At 42.8% G+C, this 19910-nt stretch overlaps 1 protein-coding gene and 1 long non-coding RNA gene across 2 annotated transcripts in view; one reads left to right on the top strand and one right to left on the bottom strand.

The window, feature by feature from the left end:
- Nucleotides 1-1119: 1119 nt before the first annotated feature.
- LOC129347600 (skin secretory protein xP2-like) lies at nt 1120-5773 on the bottom strand. Its single transcript, XM_055005314.1, has 3 exons — nt 5762-5773; nt 2273-2591; nt 1120-2214 (listed from the first exon to the last, which is right to left on the bottom strand). The coding sequence occupies exons 1-3, from the start codon at nt 5771-5773 to the stop codon at nt 1256-1258; spliced, it is 1290 nt and encodes a 429-aa protein (XP_054861289.1). The 3' UTR covers nt 1120-1255.
- Nucleotides 5774-14429: 8656 nt separating this feature from the next.
- The window catches only part of LOC111579440 (uncharacterized), a 53445-nt gene continuing 47964 nt past the window's right edge, over nt 14430-19910 (top strand). The window contains exon 1 of the long non-coding RNA XR_002747073.3: nt 14430-15015. This is a non-coding gene — a long non-coding RNA (uncharacterized LOC111579440). The remainder of the gene's footprint in view (nt 15016-19910) is intronic.

Genomic DNA, 19910 nt, shown 5'->3' with positions numbered 1-19910 from the left:
GATTTAAAAGAGCTGCTCAAGGAACTTATTCCAATGAAAATGTTGTCTTGTTTGACCTCATTCTGTTGCCTGTTACCCAGAAGGGCAGTAATGTCAATGTAAGATTTGAGGCTAATTACACTGGATTTACCAGTCACAGAAATTGTTTATTCTTCCTTTGAAGTGGTTGTTGATTTGTTACCAGGGAGCGTTCATTTATTGCACTGAGTTCCACACAAATGGTGATGCTCCTTTCAGATATAGGAGTACTAATAAATGGCATTAGCATTGGATCTATACATGTATGTCACTGTTCGATCTGCTCTCAGGACCAGAACCTCACACCACTCACCCTGCCTCCTTAAAACAGCCAGAGACTCCCAGTAACACTGTCTCACTCTCCCAACATCTCACTATAGTCACTGACTTAATGTGTTACTTTAACACACACCTTTTAAAATAGTGCTATGATTATCCCTTACACATTTTAAGTTTTTTAAATTACATACTATATTATCTTCTCAGGCGAATAACTCTCAAGTTGTAACTCTCACGTTCTTGTACACTTATACATATTTCCATTACTTCTCATTATTTTTACATTTCATTGGCCTTTCTCCATGTGCTTCTCATTTGTCTTATAACACCTAGGTCTATTGACTTGCAACATTTGGTCTTTTTGTGGCTTTTATCCACAGTTAAAATGTTCTGCTTCTCAGTCCACCAAATGTGTGGAACTCTATCTGGCAACAAAACTGATTCTGATTCTCATAATGAAGTTATGGATGACTATATCATAGCATATATGTGCTTACAAACAAATACTAGACCTAATAGGTGACCCAGTAGATGGAACAGCTCTCAGATTTCTGGCAAAGGTAAATCAATTTAGAAAGGAGGTTAAAAAATAAAATCTATAGCTAAAGACTGTTCCACTTGATTTTGGGTGAGAATTTGGTTGAAATATTTCCCACTGATAATGGTCATAACACTACTGTTCCTCCAGAAATGTCATTTTTAGTTCTTGGATTTTGCTGTAAACATGTTAAGACATGCATATAGAACAGGTTTGTGTAATTATTGTCACGGATCTCGTGGAATTGAACCCAGAGTGCAGACACACAGACTAGGCGGAACAGGTCAAGTGAACCAAGGATGTTTATTGGTTACTTTAAATTAAACAAAGCAGAACATAAACTGGCTAAAAGACCAAAGACAAGGAAACAAAAACTAAATGCAAAACTAGGGTTTCTAGAAAGTAAACAAACGTTCTCCTTCAGGCAGGAGGGAAGCTCAACTGCAAACTGTAATCCAAATTAAAATAGCTAGAGGCCAAAAACTCACGTGAGCCAACACAGGAGGGGATAGACAGACAGGCTCGACGGGCCGGCATCCGGCTGACACGCTGGTGCAGGCAAGAGTTGACCGCTGTGGGCAGCAGAGCAGAGTCTGGCAGAGCTGGGTTCTGGGGGGGACAAGCCAGCGGCGGCTCGAAAGGCTGGCGGGCAGAAGCCGCTGATGCACCTGGAGAGCTGGGGATGGACAGACAGCCAGCAGGCTGACAGGTTGGCTGGCTGGCTGGTTGGCTGGCTGGCTGGTTGGCTGGCTGGCTGGCAGGCAGGCAGGCAGGCCAGCGGGAGACGCTGTCGTAGCGGACGCTACGATCTGGCACCGAGAGGAGAGGCTGGCCCAGCTGACAGGACGGGGACGGGCTGGGGACCCCTCCGGGGGCCGGGCTGGAGGCCGGTTTAGGGACTGGGCTGGGGGCTCCTCCGGAGGCCAGACTGGGGACTGGACTGGGAACTGGACTGGGGACCCCTCCAGCGGCCAGACTGGGGACTGGACTGGGGACCCCTCCGGGGGCCAGACTGGGGACCCCTCCGGGGGCCAGACTGGGGACTGGACTGGGAACCCCTCCGGAGGCCAGACTGGGGAATGGACTGGGAACTGGACTGGGGACCCCTCCAGCGGCCAGACTGGAGACTGGACTGGGGACCCCTCCGGAGGCCAGACTGGGGACTTGACTGGGAACTGGACTGGGGACCCCTCCAGCGGCCAGACTGGGGAATGGACTGGGAACTGGACTGGGGACCCCTCCAGCGGCCAGACTGGGGACTGGACTGGGGACCCCTCCGGGGGCCAGACTGGGGACTGGACTGGGGACCCCTGCAGAGGCCAGACTGGGGACTGGACTGGAGACCACTCGGTGCTGGGGCGGCCACTGCAGAGGGACCACTCAGTGCTGGGGCGGCCACTGCAGGGGGACCACTCGGTGCTGGGGCGGCCACTTTGCCAGGGGAGGTGTCTGCTGCCTCCGGAACCATCCTCAGGCTGGGAGGAAGGGCAGCAGACTCTGGCTGGTCTCCGTCTCGAGCTCCATGGACCCTCTTGAAGGTAGCAGGGAGGGTGGCGTCATGCCCCTCAAGGACAGGAGAGGAGGCTTTAAGCCTCCTAAGGACAGGAGCGGGGGCGTCGGCCCCAACAAGGACCGGAGACGCGGCGGTGGCCCCAACAAGGACCGGAGACGCGGCGTCGGCCCCAAAAAGGCCCGGAGACGCGGCAGTGGCGCAGGGCCCCTCCAAGGCTGCAGCTGAGGCGGCGCAGGGCCCCCCCTGGCAGGCAGGCAGGCGGCAGGCAGGCAGGCAGGCCAGCGGGAGACGCTGGCGTAGTGGACGCTACGATCTGGCCACAGCTGCCGTTCCTCCACAGCTGTGTGCCACAATCCAATAATGCCGCTGTGGCCAGGGGCGCAGTAAGGAGGGGGAAGGCACCAGGAATGAGCAGAGAAAGAGAGGAGAGGGAGAAAGGAAAGGAGGAGAGAAGCAAGAATGAGAGGAAGAAAAAGGGAGGGCAAGAGAAAGAGCCAGAGAGACAGGAAAAGAAAGTATGAAGAGAAGCCAGGCCAGGCTATGACAATTATTGACAATGGATTCATTAAAATTATTAGTATTTTTTGGTTCATATATAGGAAATGAATAACTTATTGATCTACACAGTTATCCACATGCTGACAACATGCAGACAAAAACCAATTGTGTTTCTTGCCCTTTTAGCTGTTGATGAACCTTTTGTACTCTTTTCATAGCTGCTTTGTCAATGCTGTTCTTTTCTCGGCTAGAGCTTGCCAGAGGAAGCCACTGTATTTCAGCTCAACCTTGTTATTATCTGGCTGGGGTGTGGGAAGCGCTGTTTACAGACAGCTGCCTGAAATGACCGGAGAGACAGCGACAAGGACGGTATGTTTTTGCAACATACCCCAGTCTGTTTACCTCTGCTTGTGTGACTGGATGATATTTTTCAATTGATAAAATATCACAAATAAAGTCTCAAAACTATTAGATTTGCACTGTAACCCAGATGATAAAAATGTAACAAACAATGTAGGTAATAGTTGTGATCAATTGCACAGCATTATAGTAAAACATAAACACATCATTTAACATTACATCAGCCCTCCACCTTCCAAAATGCATCATTTCTATTTATTTTATGGATATACTGTATGTTGAAATATTTCATGACCCGCTTGATGTAGGTAATAAAACGGAACAATGGATCCTTTAGCAGTTATGTGATACAAATTTACAGAGCAAACATGTTGCACCATTATGTTGCCACATTGTTGGTCTGTCTCCAAGCACACCTTGGGGTGTGAGGAAGGACAATACAGCTCTTTCACTGCTCTGACCCAACTGTCACATACGCTGGCTTCAGGGACAAATGCAATTGTTCCCAATGAGAGATAAACATGAAAAAATAGACACAGACAGCCAAAAGTTTACGTTACAGGAAAATTGGAGGTTGCAGTGTTTTTTTTCCTGCATCCAGTTGTCTAATGACAAACAGTGGAGACTGTAAGAAGTATTCCTTTATTCTCAGACACCAATTGCTTCATATTCTCAATCAAACAGCCCCTTTGTCTCAGTGTTTCGTCCAAGCATGGCGAAATGCAGACAGATTATCTAGTTTGAATGGCTTTTCCAGAGCAGCAGAAAGGCCAGCACAACAATAGGTAACTTGTTGTAGGCACAACAAATCTAATATTAATTTAACATAGCCTTGTTGTAGGCTACCCATGGGGGCTGCTCATGCTGGTACAGTAAGTGTTTGTATTTGCATAATACACTTCACCTCAGCAGGGCTACTAATTGGGCTGGTTGGAGGGAGCCAAAAGCCCCTGATGAAAGAGAGCAGCAGGCACAATTATCATAGGAGACAACAATGTAGGGATTGAAATAATTCCCTTAATGGCTGCATGGGACCGTCCTTTTTCTCTCCGACAGTCTGACTTTTCCGAATAAAAGGAGCAGGCACAACTCAGCTGGACTTCAAGCTTAGAAAGCAGTCTTAAATTAGTGTAAGTCTATGCTTGAAGGTGTCTGAATCTCAATAAATACTCACAGAAACATTGCAGTATTTTTGATAATCATGCTCTGAATGTATCCCCATTCACTAAGGTTAGCAGTAACCTTCATGCTTGAGTTTGCTAATAAAAAGCACGTATGTGTACAGACATGCCAGTGTGGGTGGGTGTTGTGTTGCATGTGTGTATTTGATATTGCAAACAAGCTGAAAAGATTCTTCTTTACCCATATGTTCATTATCAGCAGTTTTTAGACATGTGTGCTGCTAGTAAACACTGGCAAAATGCTTTTATCTGCTTGGACACGATGGTCACCCTTAATGTGTCAGAACCTGTGCGATCTTTCCTCACACTCAGAGCTAGTGCTGCTTGAAAGAAGTGCGTGACTGAGGTTGGCAATTGTAGCAAAGCTGGAGTCCACAGACCAGATTTGGGCTTGTTTTATTACCTTCCCTCAGAGTTCAACATCTGTTAGATTGCGATCATTCACACGCACCAATAAATATTTTGGATGTTATTCACACGTATTTTTGCATCTGTGTGCAGGTTGTATTCAAACCATGTAGCAACATCACAAGTTACAGTTAACATGATAAGTGATGTTGTTGAATGATATGAATAAACAGAAAAGATGAATGAACTAGACACATCCCCATGACCAAGAATTAGGAGTCATGCTTTCTGTGCAAAGATTCTACACTTTTAGATCAGGTTGTGCAAAAAACAACTGTCCATTTTTTTTGTAACATTACAAGATACTTCTGTTCTTTTATATAAAAACAAACCTACACTACCAGTCAAAACTTTGGACACACCTTCTCATTCAATGATTTTTTCTTTATTTTCATGACTATTTACATTGTAGATTCTCACTGAAGGCATCAAACTATGAATTAACACATATGGAATTATGTAGTAAACAAAAAAGTGTGAAATAAGTCAAAACATGTTTTATATTCTAGATTCTTCAAAATAGCTACCCTTTGCTTTGATTATTGCTTTGCACACCCTTGGTATTTTCTCGATGAGCTTCATGAAGTAGTCACCTGAAATAGTTTTCCAACAGTCTTGAAGGAGTTACCAGAGATGCTGAGAACTTGTTGGCCCTTTTGCCTTCACTCTATGGTCCATCTCATCCCAAACCATCTCAATTGGGTTTAGGTTAGGTGATTGTGGAGGCCAGGTCATCTGATGCAGTACTCCATCACTCTCCTTCTTGTTCAAATAGCCCATACACAGCCTGGAGGTGTGTTTGGAGTCACTGTCCTGTTGAAAAAATAAATAAATGATGGTCCAACAAAACGCAAGAGGTGGCATGTCGCTGCAGGATGCTGTGGTGGCCATGCTGGTTCAGTGTGCCTTTGATTTTGAATAAATCCCCAACAGTGTCATCAGCAAAGCACCCCCACACCATCACACCTCCTCCTCCATGCTTCAGAGTGGAAACGATGCATGTAGAGACCATACGTTCACCTTTTCTGCGTCACACAAAGACACGGTGGGTGGAACCAAAGCTCTCAGACCAAAGCACAGATTTCCACTGGTCTAATATCCATTCCTTGTGTTTCTTGGTCCAAAAGAATCTCCTCTGCTTGTTGTTTTTCCTTAGTAGTGGTTTCTTCATGTAAGCCAGTTTCGTCGTAGCACTTGATGGTTTTTGCGACTGAACTTGGGGATACATTCAAACATTTTGCAATTTTTCGGATGTGACTGACCTTTAGTTCTTAAAGTAATGATGGACTGTCATTTCTCTTTACTTAGCTGATTGGTTCTTGTCACAACATGGATTCTAATAGCTGTCAAATATGGCTGTCAACTGTGTACCAACCTGACTTCTGCACAACACAATTAATGGTCCCAACCCCATTAAGAAGGCAAGAAGTTCCACAAATTAACCTTGGCAAGGCACACCTGTGAAGTGACAAGCAAGGGTTTGCAAAGCAGTAATCAAAACAAAGGTGGCTATTTTGAAGAATCTACAATATAAAACATGTTTTGACTAATTTCACACTTTTTTTACACCTTTGTTTACTATTTAATTCTATATGTATTCATTCATAGTTGCCTTCATTGAGAATATACAGTGTAAATAGTCATGAAAATAAAGAAAAAATATTAAATGAGAAGGTGTGTTCAAACTTTTGACTTGTAGTGCATTTTGTTTTCTTATACAGAGAGGTTAGATTAAATCACTGTGGCTGGTTATGCTGGTTTTACTTACACACTAAGTATTTGATGCTGGTGAGAAACGTGGGGTAAAAGCTTAAGTAAGTTGGCCTTTGAGTTGACAGTTTAACTAAGGTTCGAGTTTTGGCATCTTTACCATATTGTTTCAGAAACACTTCAGTTTTTGGAGCTTTCAGACATCTGTTTCATGGAAGACACCTTGAAGATATACAACCCCTCACATTTTTTTACACAATTCCTTTGCTTTTGGCAGCCACAGAGAAGCGTAATCATCACCAGCAGCACTTTAAAACATCCCATATACATTGCAAAGGCTTCGCTTTGCAGTGTTTTTATCATAAAACCAACATTTGTATTCTGGGTGCTTACACTGATCAGCCACAACATGCCTAATATGGTTTAGGTTTCCATCATGTATCAACCTCTTGGGATGTCCTGTGGTGTCTGGCTTTAGATCCTTTCAGTTTTTCAGGTCAATTTTTTGTCGTGTGGTAGGGGGAATTTTCTTGCTGGTGGATGCTCCTGGCATTGGACAGTGTAGCAGCAATGTTAAGATGGGTGGTATATGTCAAAATACCATCCACATGAATGTCAGGATCCAAGATTTCCCAGCAGAATTTTGCATTTGAATGAAATGATCTTTGTTAGGGCACATCATCTGTCTTTTGTTTTAATGTTGTGGCTAACTGGTGTATAGCTAGCTTTGTCAGACTAAATGAGATTAATTACTACTGCTACTAAATTAACAATAATCCCACTTGTTCATGTACTTTATTCAAGGTCGTGGAGTAGCTGAGGTTAAGACCTCAATAGTGACACCTTAACTGCACTGGGGCTTGAATCTCCAACTTTTGGATCAGTAAACCAGAGCACCAACCATCCAATCCCCACTGCCATTCTGTAGACATAAGATTTTGAAAGGCTTGACCTTGGTAGGCCAGAGAAAAAATGACTCAGTAGAAAGACATTTCATCAACAGTAGGAAGAAAATAGCTTGAAGCATTTTTTGACAGTTTTGTTTAAATCCTTTAGATGCAAACCACCATGAAAGCACATAAGGAACGCACATGAACAAACCCCAAGTGCACTCTTCTCTGTCTCAGAAACAGTCTATTATACCTTAATAATAGAGATCTTTTGCGCTTCATCACTCTCGCCACTGTGTATGTACAGGTCTGCTGAGGGCCAGCCTGCTGACAGCCAGTTCCTGCAAGTCACTCTGAACTTTGTCCTTAGTGCTGTTCAATCAGTATTATTGTAACTATCTGTCAAATTGTTTGTGCCAGAAATTTGAGGGGCACAAAAGTCTTCAGAGAACCTATTAATGAATAATTCACATCGATTGCTTGGTCTGACCAGTCACAAATTTTGGGCTGCACTCAATCATAAACTTTTCTGATTGAATAGTAGTTGTTAATCAATCCATAAGTCAACATGTTGTTGCACGTTTTTGATATGATTTAGAAAATTCAAATAGATTTTGGGGGACATCATAAAATGGCTTGAGTGCAAGGGTTTTACTTGATGTCTTTATTTAATGTGTATCAAGGTGAGATAATTCCTTTATCCTCATTAGTTTATACTTAGGTACACTACCGTTCAAAAGTTTGGGGTCATTTAGAAATGGCCTTATTTTTGAAAGAAAAGCAGTTTTTTCAATGGAGATCACATTAAATTAATCAGAAATACAGTATAGACATTGTTAATGTGGTAAATGACTATTCTAGCTGGAAACGACTGATTTTTAATGGAATATCTACATAGGGGTAAAGAGGCCCATTTCCAGCAACCATCACTTCTGTGTTCTAATGGTACATTGTGTTAGCTAATGGTGTTGAAAGGGTAATCGATGATTAGAAAACCCTTGTGCAATTATGTTAGCATATGAATTAAAGTATGAGTTGGAAAACATGAAATTGCCAAGGTGACCCCAGACTTTTGAATGGTAGTGTATGAAAATGAATTTGTGTGTGTTTTTCAGTGTTGCAGTAAGGTTAAAATGATCACCTGTGCAACTTGATAAATATTCTAAGGTGGTGAAATTCAAACTAAGCATTTTTTCAACTGGTCTTTCCTTAATATAGGCCACTAAAAATGATCAGTAATGAGCAATACAGAGAAAATTTTACGCTTGTTTAATTAAGGTTCCTTAGTGTTGCAAATATCATGACAAAATAATGGTTTTCATTTGCATATAATTCCACAAAGATCCAGGGTCTTGCAGAACAAAGTAGATTACGAATGGGTACAAATGATATTATAAATGGTTCCAACAAATGGGACCCACAAAAATGCTCAAAGTGTGTAAGGTGGTTTTTCAACTGTAAAGCAGTGGGTCAGTCACAAATTCAAACAACAGAAAGCGAGAGAAGCTTCATAACCTCCGTAGGAAACAGGTGCTGAGTCAGTGAGGAGAGGAATGTCAGAAGAATGGGGAGGGAAGCGTAGCATGTCTGTGTGTGTATGGGCGAGAGAGAGAGAACGAGGTGTGTGTACGTGTGTGGTGAGTGTGTGTGTGAGAGAGTGTGAGTAATCCTGAGTGGAAGCCAGGGAGCTGAGGAGAGAACAAGGGGAGGAGACTCTGGGGATTGCGTGCGGACATCAAATGTTTACCTGTAACAAAAAGAAAGGGGAAGGTGTAGAAGGCAAAAAAGGAGAGGAAAAAAAAGCCCGTGGTTTACAGGGGTGGGCGGGGACCCAAAGCCTAAAGCATGAGCTTCGCACGCAACTTAACAATACTACCTTTATGAAGACTGTATTGCATTAGTCAGTGAGAGCACACACGCAAACACACACACACACACACGTAAGATATCGCTGGTTTTACACACACACACACACGCAGACACACACACACACACGTCAAGGAATTTAACAGGCATAAATGACTACGTGATAGCACTTACACTGAAACTTTCTATGCAAATCCATGTAAAAAATGACGAAGAAAGGCTTTTTTTTGCTGTCTAGATAATGGGATCAAAAACACTCTTCAAAGACTACACATTATATGTCAAATGGGACCAAACAACTGACCCCATCTGTGGAGCAGCTGGAGGGTCTGTTTGACAGAAGGGGTACTTGTGTCCATCCAAGCCCAACCCAGAACCAAAACTTCTGAAAGCAGATGTTAAGCATTCCCTCTCACCCCAGACCCTCTCTGTGGTCGCCCCGTTAATTTTTCTTCATAACTGGCCAACAAATCAAGACAAAATGAGAGTCGGCTTTAGTTATTGAAACCACAGCTAGAGCCCCAGCAATTTATCAACCTTCCTTAGTTTTGACTAAGGGTAACTCTCTGACTTTCTATTTCTCATGTACAATACCTTCCATCTGAAGGTTGTCTTATCTATACTGAGAATGAAAAGCCTGGAAAAAACCTTAGGTGGTGCTGGACTGATAATGGATTACTAACAACAATCATGTCATGGATTTATATTCAGACTATTGTGGTCTCTTTTATAAGTTTTTACAGTATCAGCCCTGAATCATTGATCTCTGTAGGTGTGCACAACTGCAAGATAATATTAATGCTGTGCTTATTAAAACTAATATTCTCAACAAGGTGCATGCAAAATATTCTTATGACAATTATGCATTTATACAAGCACAGCATCTCTGCTTATTCAAGGCTCTTCTCTTTGATTGGAAGGAAAATGTGTCAGTCACAGCTTTGACTGGCAGCTTGCGTGTAAAAGGCAGAGTTATTGGGATTTAGCCCAGGGCACCTGCGGTCAGCACAATATGTGTACTATAAATAATTTGACTGCATATATCGTGTGATTGTGTGAACAGGGAGAGAGAGAGAGAGAGAGAGAGAGAGAGAGAGAGAGAGCTACACAAACACTGGGATCAGGGCTTCCTCTCTTGTGAGTGTCTGCAGTCAGAGTGCAGGTACAATAGGGAGCATTGTTCAGCTGGCAGGCCCCTGCGTGCCGGCTCCCCCTCCATACCTGAGCACAGAGACAGGTGTATTTCTCCTAGTCACGCATAGCCCTGCCACACTCCCAGCTGCCTACACACGACTTGCCACCGAGATCACACACACCTAGAAAAGCATCCACAGACAAAAGCTAGCATGTGCTTAAGCGCTGACTACAGATTCTCATTTTATTAAGCACAGGAGATCCTTTGTTAAACCATTTTAACTTTAACCTTTTACAAATTAAAATTTCAACTTAAATCCACCTTTATATGGGGCCTTTGTAGTTTTACAAAACCAAATCCTATGTCATTTGTGTATTATTATTTTTGAAAGTCTTATATACATACAAATACAAAACTTACCTTCCTGAGTATATAGCTACACATTCACTACTGCTTACTCACTTTGTTGATAATTAGGGCTGTAATATTTGACGTTTATAAGGTTTGTTCTTTGACACAGAAACTTAATAAACTAAAGCACATGCAAGTAAATAAAATGTCATGGTCATACTATAGTAATTTTCCAGGAAGGGTGTGTTTGTCCAAATAAACCCCCCCTTTTGCACAGTGTAAGCGAGGAAGAAGGAATGATTCATACACGTTAGTGGTATTGTACAGCCAGTCCAGTCCAAAAGTTCATTTAATTTCTCTTTATGTGGGAAAACATGTTTGAGTAAACACTGGAACCTGAGTTATAGTTTCTCACTTTTTAATGCAGGATGAGATGGAAAACTAATTTAAGTAAGAGATAAGAGAGATGTGACTGTTTAGAATAAAGAAATTCTATTTACCAAAATATTTATGGTTCACACTAATTGAATGCGGGGTTGGGGGAGGGGTTGTGTCATTGAAAACATGGTTTCCTTTGAAATGTCCTTCTTTCCAGAGATCGGACTGCCTGAAGTGCTGGATAGGGCAATCCAGCCCTATCAGTCTCATAGCACAAGAGGATTAGTCGTTTATCCCAGCTGATTCTATAGAAAAGAGGTACACGCCACATTATGCTGTATGTTCTCACATGACAGATCTTTACCCGTGTCATTCTAAAACCTTGCCTTTACCCCTGTTCAGCTTCACTTTGCACCTTCTTACCATGAGGCCAAAAAAACAGACAGAAGTCTGCATGTTGACTGTACAAGAAATTACATGAGCTGCCAGCATGAAATCTAACCTCAGGTTTCCTGGCTGATATTTTCCAAATTAATTCCCAGGATGTAAAAGTAATAACACCTATGAAAAGTTGGAAAGTGAGAAAATAAAACAGGGAAACCGAATGTGGCAGGCTAGCAAGCCTGTCATGGGGCCCTTTCCAGTGAAACAGCATGAAGTTATTCAGAAAAAGTTTTCATTGTCTCATCTATACCCAGTGATTTCTGTCTTCAATAACCATCACACTCCCCCCTACCCATAACTCAGCTCATATCATACTTTGGATGATCTCAGTGGTGGTATCACCAGCACTAATATAACCTTTTGTGTCATTCGGTCTCACAGGCTCTTGTTCTCTACCCTGTTGCTGAAGCTTAGGCACTCAGGGCCACATAAGGAAACATTTGTTCCCATTCTGGTTGAATAGAGCCTTGTGTTGGTGGTAGTCAAAGAGATACAAGGGGATAGGACATCCAAACAGTCCAACACAAGAGCTCAGCTCTGAAGCCCCTCTCTGTCTGAGCTGGGTCAGTAATGAATGTGCTCTAGTCTTAATCGCTCTCAGGGCACACACTGGAGATATGACTGACTCAATTGTGCTCTTCTCTATGTTTTGCATGTTGAAAACAGAAGTTACTGACGTCATTGCTACCAGTAAATATCAGATTGGTTTCACCACACCAGGTGATGGCCAATCTGCTTAATGCACTTTTGCCACTGTAGATTTCCACATATGACTGTAGGATCTACAAAAACAACAAGAACAACAAAAAAATTGTGTTTATGCTGCCTAAATTCATCTGCAGCTTCTCTGCACTCAGCCATCCTTTTTTCCTTTGGATTCTCTGTTGCATTCCTCCTTTTCCTCCCATCTGTCTGAGCAGCATTCAGAATGGTTTCGTGCTTTCTGGATATGATTATCCTTGTCACACCAATCTGGAAAACATTTGTGTGCACATTAGCACATACCTACATACACATATTGGTATGAGTGGAGACATGGCGGAGAAGGATGCACACACATGCACGCATGCACACGCGCACGCACACACACACACACACGTGCATGCACTTGAATGCATGCACATGGGCAAGCCTACAGACTTTTGAATTTTGCTCTTACACACATTCAGAAATAAAGCATTAGCACTTCATCTTGCCATATTGTGAAAATTCCTGGTTGTTGAGCAAAAGAGCAGAAGACACTGCTGGCTCTGTTGTTTTCATTTATGGCATAGTTTTGGATAAGAGACAACTACCGCTTAATTACCTCTATACGATAATTACCTCTACCACTTCTTTAACTCAGTCTTGATGAATGATTAATGAGCTAAGAGAGAACCTTTGTGGAATAAGCGAGGTCAACACAGTGAACCAGATAAAAATGTGTATCCCTCCTTTTCTTTCTTTCTTTTTTTTCTCAAAAGGAAAAGAAAACCCTTCTCACAGCAGCGGTGGCTTAGGAATGCGAGACAGGAATGCTGTTGAGTTACTATAAAGGGGGTTTGATCACTGAAAACAATGTCTTTGTGTTTTCATCCCCAGCTCTAGTCACGCAATGCTGTGTTCGCAAACCTCCAGCAACTTTTCAACCCCGGCACACAAGAAAGCAATCAAGTACCTGCAATTGACAGAATTGCGTGCAATTCAGGTACTCCTGGACTGGAGATCAGCCAAAGGACTAAAGGAAAAAGTGGAGTGGAGCTTTTTCTGCTCCCACATAGATGTAACATATCAGCTAGTGAAATACACCATACTTGTATTGTAAATGCCAGGGGAAAATAGGTTTTCTGAGAATATAGTCTTTATTCTGCCTAATTACAATATAGTTTCTTAGATTAGAATAATATCTCTGTCTTTGTGATCAATTAAACTACACCTACAATCGATTTAATATAATATTTTAAAATAGGCTATATGTAATCAATGTACTTTTATATATTATTTCAGACACTGGAATGCAGATGTTCTCTTAAAACAGTCTAACTGATGACAAATCCATAAATAACGGCAAATATTTATAGAAGGTTTTCTTTTCATGTGCATTTAATGATCACACATTCAGCATGACCTTCGTTCAGCCTCTACAGTACGCTGTAAGTTGAGTTATACTCTGATTTTATTCTTTAAATCTGTGCTCCATTCCTGGAAATCCAGTCCCTGTTTTGAGGTTTGAGAGACGCTATGATCCCAGAAATACATGCAAGCCTGAAGGTAGTTAGGACATGAAAGTGAGGTAAGAAAGACAAGAGATTCATTCATGGGAAGGTGATTCATGGCACCGACATCTCCGTATCTCTGCAGAGCAACAGATGATCATTATTACTCACTCACACTGCTCACACGCAACCTGGAATCAAACTGACAGATGATGGCTGATGGCAACCAAATTCTAACAGCTTGTATTCATGACATAATTACTCAATTACTGTTACAAATAACAGCAATAACAATTATCACAACAGTACCAACAGTAATAGTTGTGCAGTATCATAGATACTAGTCAGCATTGCTATCCAAACTCAGATTATTCATAATACTAGTGCATTTTGTTAAAAGCAATGGAAGAAAAAAATTCAAGCAATCTGAATTCTGTATTAATTCAGTTATCCTTTTATTGCCTCTATTCTGCATTATAATACTACTTCACATCATATTCTGTGTTTTTGACCTCTTTTTGTTGTTTTGTAGGTTTTAATCTGACGTCGTTCTCTTATTCCCAGATATTTGGCAGCAGCCGCAGCCGTGAACTACATATACCATCATGCCTTGCGCGCTTACGTTTGCTGAAAGCAGCATGTGCTTCGCTGCTCCGCTCCAACTATGGCTCAGTGAGGCTGCGGCTCTTCTCAGGATGGTGTCGTATCGGCAGAGGCGCTCTTTGGAGCTACAGCAGAGACTATCATCGCACTGGACCAGAGGGAGGAACCGGCATCTTTTTGTTCCTTACTGGAAATATTCATAATCTGCTTGATTTGCCAAACCCAGTTTTTGGCACGGATTCTTTTAATTTACAAAGAGGATTAAATTGTAACGTTACAACGCGGACACACGTGGATTGATACTATCATTTTGCTTTAACCTGATCATGAGGGCAACAGCCGAGGGACTTAAAACTGTAGCTATGGCTCGTCCTGTAGGTATCAGGGAAAACTGTCCTGTCCGGGATGAGTGGCGTCTGTTACTGCCACAGTCCTCCTGCTGGACAAGTCGGTCGACTCTCCTGGGATAACTTGGGATACACGCGTTGTCAACACTGTCAGAGGTGGTCAGTGTCATATGCTTTTGGAAATGTATTCTTTTGGATTTTGGCACAAGGAAAAGGATACCCTGGAATAAATTTTGGAAGCTGTGCTCCGTAGATGTCCAGTGATTTGGATAATATGAATACGCATCTCCTGACCCAGCAGGTACGTTGGAAGCGGGGATTCCCTACGATTTCTGCCTTTTTTTTCTTTTTGAAAAGATTTTATGCATGTTCAGCTCTTGTCAGAAATTGTTGTTGTCACTTCTTTTTACAGACTTCAAAATGTGAGGCTAAATTTGGGCGTTCTGGTTCCTTTCGTATATGAATATGGGATAACGTCATTTCACCTGCTGTCATTCCACAAACGAAAAAAAAAACGTCCACCAGTGACTGTTTTGGCCAAAGGTTCTCTCGTTATCTCCCTACACACCCATCTGGTTGATAAATTGAACTTTACAATCCAAATTATTATCACTTGGGGGTTTTCTAGGACTATACTTCACGAGGTTTATTTGTTCTTAGTGTCAGTGGATAGCTGCGTGTTTGACACAAAGTCTTAATGGTTCACCTGTTCAGAGAGTGAGGACACTGCTCCGTTACTCCGGGATCAGAAGGTGTGCATCTCTCTATCTCAAAATTGACTTAGATTCCTAGAAGTATTTCAAATGCAAGGACTGAGCACTGTCACTCCCTGCATTTCACTAACAGACCTTTCTAAACTGCCCCTACCTAGACCTCACCATGCACCTGCAGTGCCAGGTGTCCAAAGCCCATTCAAAGAGCAACAACCTGTCATAAGCTGTGGCAGACCAGCTGCACCAAAATAAATGCACACTGTGGATACAGTGACCATAGAAAGCAGCATGCTGTCCTCCCACCTCTCCTACAGCAGCTCCATTGAGGTGAGAGCATATTAGCTTGAGCTCTGTCCTGGAACTGAGACCTGCCTGTCATTCAGCTGGCTGCTTTTACTTGACATATGTCATGTATGAGGTATGAAATCTGTGCTGTGGAGTGTCGTAGATGCTTCATTTCCCTGAAACCTACAGGTGCATGTGATCTTACAGTTGGTGAGTCCCATGTGTTAGTGTGAGACATTAGTGGTGATTTTAATGTGATGAAGCTTCCACCTCCACTTCCTTCACCTTGCAGCTCTCACTCCTACAAATCCCATACATTTGCTCTGTAATGAAGAACTCTATCCATTGTTGGGGCTGGACACAGAGCCTCACTATATGTCTGCATATAGCTCAGAGCACCCCACCACCACCACCACCCCACACCCCTTCTATTAAAAATCTTCTCCAAACAAGACCCCCTTTCTCCGCTGAAGAGGGACCCTCTGTCTAATGCCAAGTGACTCTCATGGCCAGCATTGACAGTGGGACACTTGCTTCACAAAAGGAGCTGAAGTGTCAAATAAACTCGGTCAGAGCCCCCGACACACAAGAATTCCTTTATCTGGCACCCTGGGAGGCAGACAAAGACAGACTTTGTGTCAGTGAGCAGGCCTTGACTAAACACTGGGGCTTTTTTTTTTTTAACTCCTCTTCTCACAGCTTCTGCCTCTTCTTCCTCTTACTTCTTTTGTCGTTTAAACGGCGGAGCGGGAGCATGTCTGTTGACGTGACCTCTCTCTCCCGGCATCTGTCCTGCACACGGCAAACGTCACTGGTGTGGCATGTAAGCACCGTAAAAACACAGATGCACCCCTGAAAACCCACGCACATATGCCCCCAACTGTCTGATAGACATTACACCAGCCATAACACTTCAATATGCATACTTTTCTGAATACTTTTGTTTATGGCTGGATCCATAGCTGAGAATAGTGAAACAGGAATTTGCTTTCTCACAGGGCTAAATGTGCTGGCTGTGCTGTCATATGATATGCTTGTGGTGAACCGCAGCAGAGAACCATATACACACTTAACAACCCAGTGTTTCTTTCACTCAGCATTTTTGAGGAACTTTCTCATCACTGGCAATTCTATTACAGGCTTCTATTTAAGGTTGATTTGTATTGGCACGTGTGTCACACTTGCCAAGAATATAATGGACTAATCTTGCATATTCTGTGCTGTCAGTTCTTCACAAGTTGCAGATGATGCTTGTTAGATGATTAACACCAGTTTACATTACTGTAAAATGTCATCTAAGCAAATTAGGTAACAGACATAAGCATGTCAGACTTTTCACACTAGCTGTGTTATGCAGCGGTTTATACAGCTCCATTGTCTGGTCCTAGGAAATAAAATAAATGTGAAAACAGGCACAAACGCTGGAAAACTGTAGAGGAAACACTGCAGTAGTAACACTGAGACAATTTAGTGGCCCAGAGTTGGATTTGACTGGCTGGCTCCAGTGATAGACGTGCATCAGGCCCCCAGGCAAGCTAATACAGGCCTCCATAGAGAGCGTTAGTCCTCACCACGCTGGCTAAGGTAAACAGATAGAGTTGCTGTGGTCGAGTGTGTTAATGGTGTGTTTATGAGCTTAAGGTGAGTGGTGATTTATCATGTCTAAACTCTAGGCCTGGCCTTGATCGAGCTCATAGGGTGACAACACCGACTGAGCAGTATGACCTCCTGGTGAACTATGCCTCAGTGTCATGACCATTTCTGACCACTGAAGGAAAATGGAAGGCAATATTTATTATACACTAATTTCACCCTACTTTTATATCAAACATGTCCTTGGCATTACCTAACTCTATCTGCAGGTATAAAATTGAAGTTGCAAGAAAATAACCTTCCATCATTAGTGCCAGATAACTTTCAATGAGCTCCATGACAAAAATAGGGCTGTAAAAGAAAAAAGCATCTTTTCATATAGAGCACTATTTACACTCAGTATGTGTGTGTGTGTGTGTGTGTGTGTGTGTGTGTGTGTGTGTGTGTGTGTGTGTGTGTGTGTGTGTGTGTGTGTGTTTAGAATGGGCTCTAAAGTTTGTCCAAACAGGAGCACTGTCATTTATTAGTAGTGCTGGAACAATGGGGAGCTTGTCTCCAGGGTGGTGGGGGCCAGAGGGGGGCCAGAGGGGGCCGGTGGAGCCAGGGGAGGGTGGCCTGAGATTGGGCAGCAGCCTCTGACCAAGAACAAACCCCTGTCTGATGAAGAGAACTGCTGACCCTTCCTGAGTAAAATGGCACCTTTGTTTCGAGGTGTATGTGTTTGTGCCTATGTGTTTACGTGTGTGTGAAAGGGAGAAGGAGGGAGGTTTTGAAATGCTGGAAGCACTGTGTAAAGTGTTTTTTTTTCTTTTGCTTCAGTGCTTTGGTGATTTTTCCCTCCATGTATGATTTCTCTTAGTGTAGGTTTTTTTGTTACATTCTGACATTATTCAGCTGTTGTTATATGTATTTACCTGACACAGAGGCTATGTGATAACATATGTTTTCTGCTCTTTGCAGAAGTTTGGATTTGGACATTTTTACTTGAAAGTCAGTTTACGTGTATTTTTAGACTTTCTACTCACAAAACACCCTTTGACATGTGTGCCCAAAGATCTCATCAAAATATATCCACATGGTTTTATTAATAAACCGATGAGTGACCATATGATGTCACACAAAGCTTCACAAGGCACCAGACCACCTCTTTAGACTAGCCACTTTGTGTGTTCCTCTGGCTGGTTGCCACAGACTGTGTGGTGCTGTCTTCCTACATGCCTGCAAACAACTGTCCTCTAATAAAAGGGGAGGAGGGAGGAGCCATAAATACTGGTGGGTAATGGCAGTAGATTGCTGATTTCCTACAGGGAAACCACAACTTAGAGGGTGACATGTATATATGTTTACGTCAAGGGGGGGTGTTCTCCCGGTTTGGGAGTTATCACGAAGTGGGAGACTGAGGGAGACAGAGAGCCTGCGCTTTAGTGAAAGTGTAGCAGGGTGCTTTACACGAAGTGGTGAACATGAGTGGGGATTCTATGGAGTAATGCCTCTGGGTCTGACACTTAAAACCTGTTCTCTTTGATAAAGTTCCCCTCTGCACCTGGTGTTTAGATCTTTTCAACTTGCATATACTGCAGCCTACTACTCCTTATTAGATGATAAAATCATGTGTACTTCTTTCAACTTTCATTTTCATCTCGCTGTCCTTTCTGTCCTTTACCTCCCGTTTGAACATAGGCACACCGAAGGAACATAGAAGATCACAGAAAGGTGAAAGGAAAGGATTCGTGGAGGACAGGTTTTTTTTCCCCTCGCACGTCCTTGACCCCCTCCCAGTGCGCAAACTGGAGAACAAACAGTAAAACACATAGTGCAGTACAGGGGCATTTCTGTCAGCCCAGATACAGACAGACAGCACTCTATTCAGTCTGAAGCTTCATACACCACCTACCTCACAACAAGGACCCTATGGATCTGCAGGACAGATGCTAAAAAATGTCTACAACTCTAATAGTAAGAAAGGATTATATGCAGTTGAGGAGGTCACTGTTTGGATTTACAGTGCAGAAGTTTATTCTGTAGCACAAAATTGACTTGACTGCAGGAAGGGTGCGAGATCATTTTCAGTTTGTGTCTGGTGCATATGCATTTGAAACAGACAGGTGTCTGGAGTGGACTTTTAGGTGCATTCTTTACCTGCCTTGCATGCACAAAAAACAAAAAAAGTAAAAATCAGATTGGTCTAGGTTTTGCAATACTTTAAATTCCAGCTATTTCTCCTGTTTTCTTTCAAAGTGATTTCACTTGTTCTGTTCTTGCTCCTGTTTGAGGGGAAAATTCCTCCCTTTGTCTTTCACAAATGTCACATTCCATTCCACCGAACCTGTGACCATGTTGGACCTTCACTTTGCTGGGTGTGGATCGCCATGGCAGCCTCACTGTGTTTCAGCCAGTCACACCTACATAAGTAAGCCATCCTCATTCAGGAATTGGATTCTTTTTTTCATTCAATCCATTCTTTCATTCCTCTTCCCTTTTATTTGGCTCTCAGTGGGGAGGATAAAGAAGACATTTTCAGTGTGAAGAGAAGCGTGAAATTTTCAATGTGACCTCCCTGGGACACTGCAGACCACCAGGCTCCTCAGACGACTGTTTATGTGTG

This window comes from Amphiprion ocellaris, chromosome 19 (assembly GCF_022539595.1).
Source record: "Amphiprion ocellaris isolate individual 3 ecotype Okinawa chromosome 19, ASM2253959v1, whole genome shotgun sequence".
NCBI lineage: Eukaryota > Metazoa > Chordata > Actinopteri > Pomacentridae > Amphiprion > Amphiprion ocellaris.
This window is presented reverse-complemented; position numbering and strand designations above follow the sequence as displayed.

Coding starts and splice junctions, on each gene's coding strand:
- LOC129347600 (XM_055005314.1), bottom strand. Junction 2,215..2,272: donor GGCAGCAGACACCTCCCCTG/GCAAAGTGGCCG, acceptor CCCAGCACTGAG/TGGTCCCTCTGCAGTGGCCG.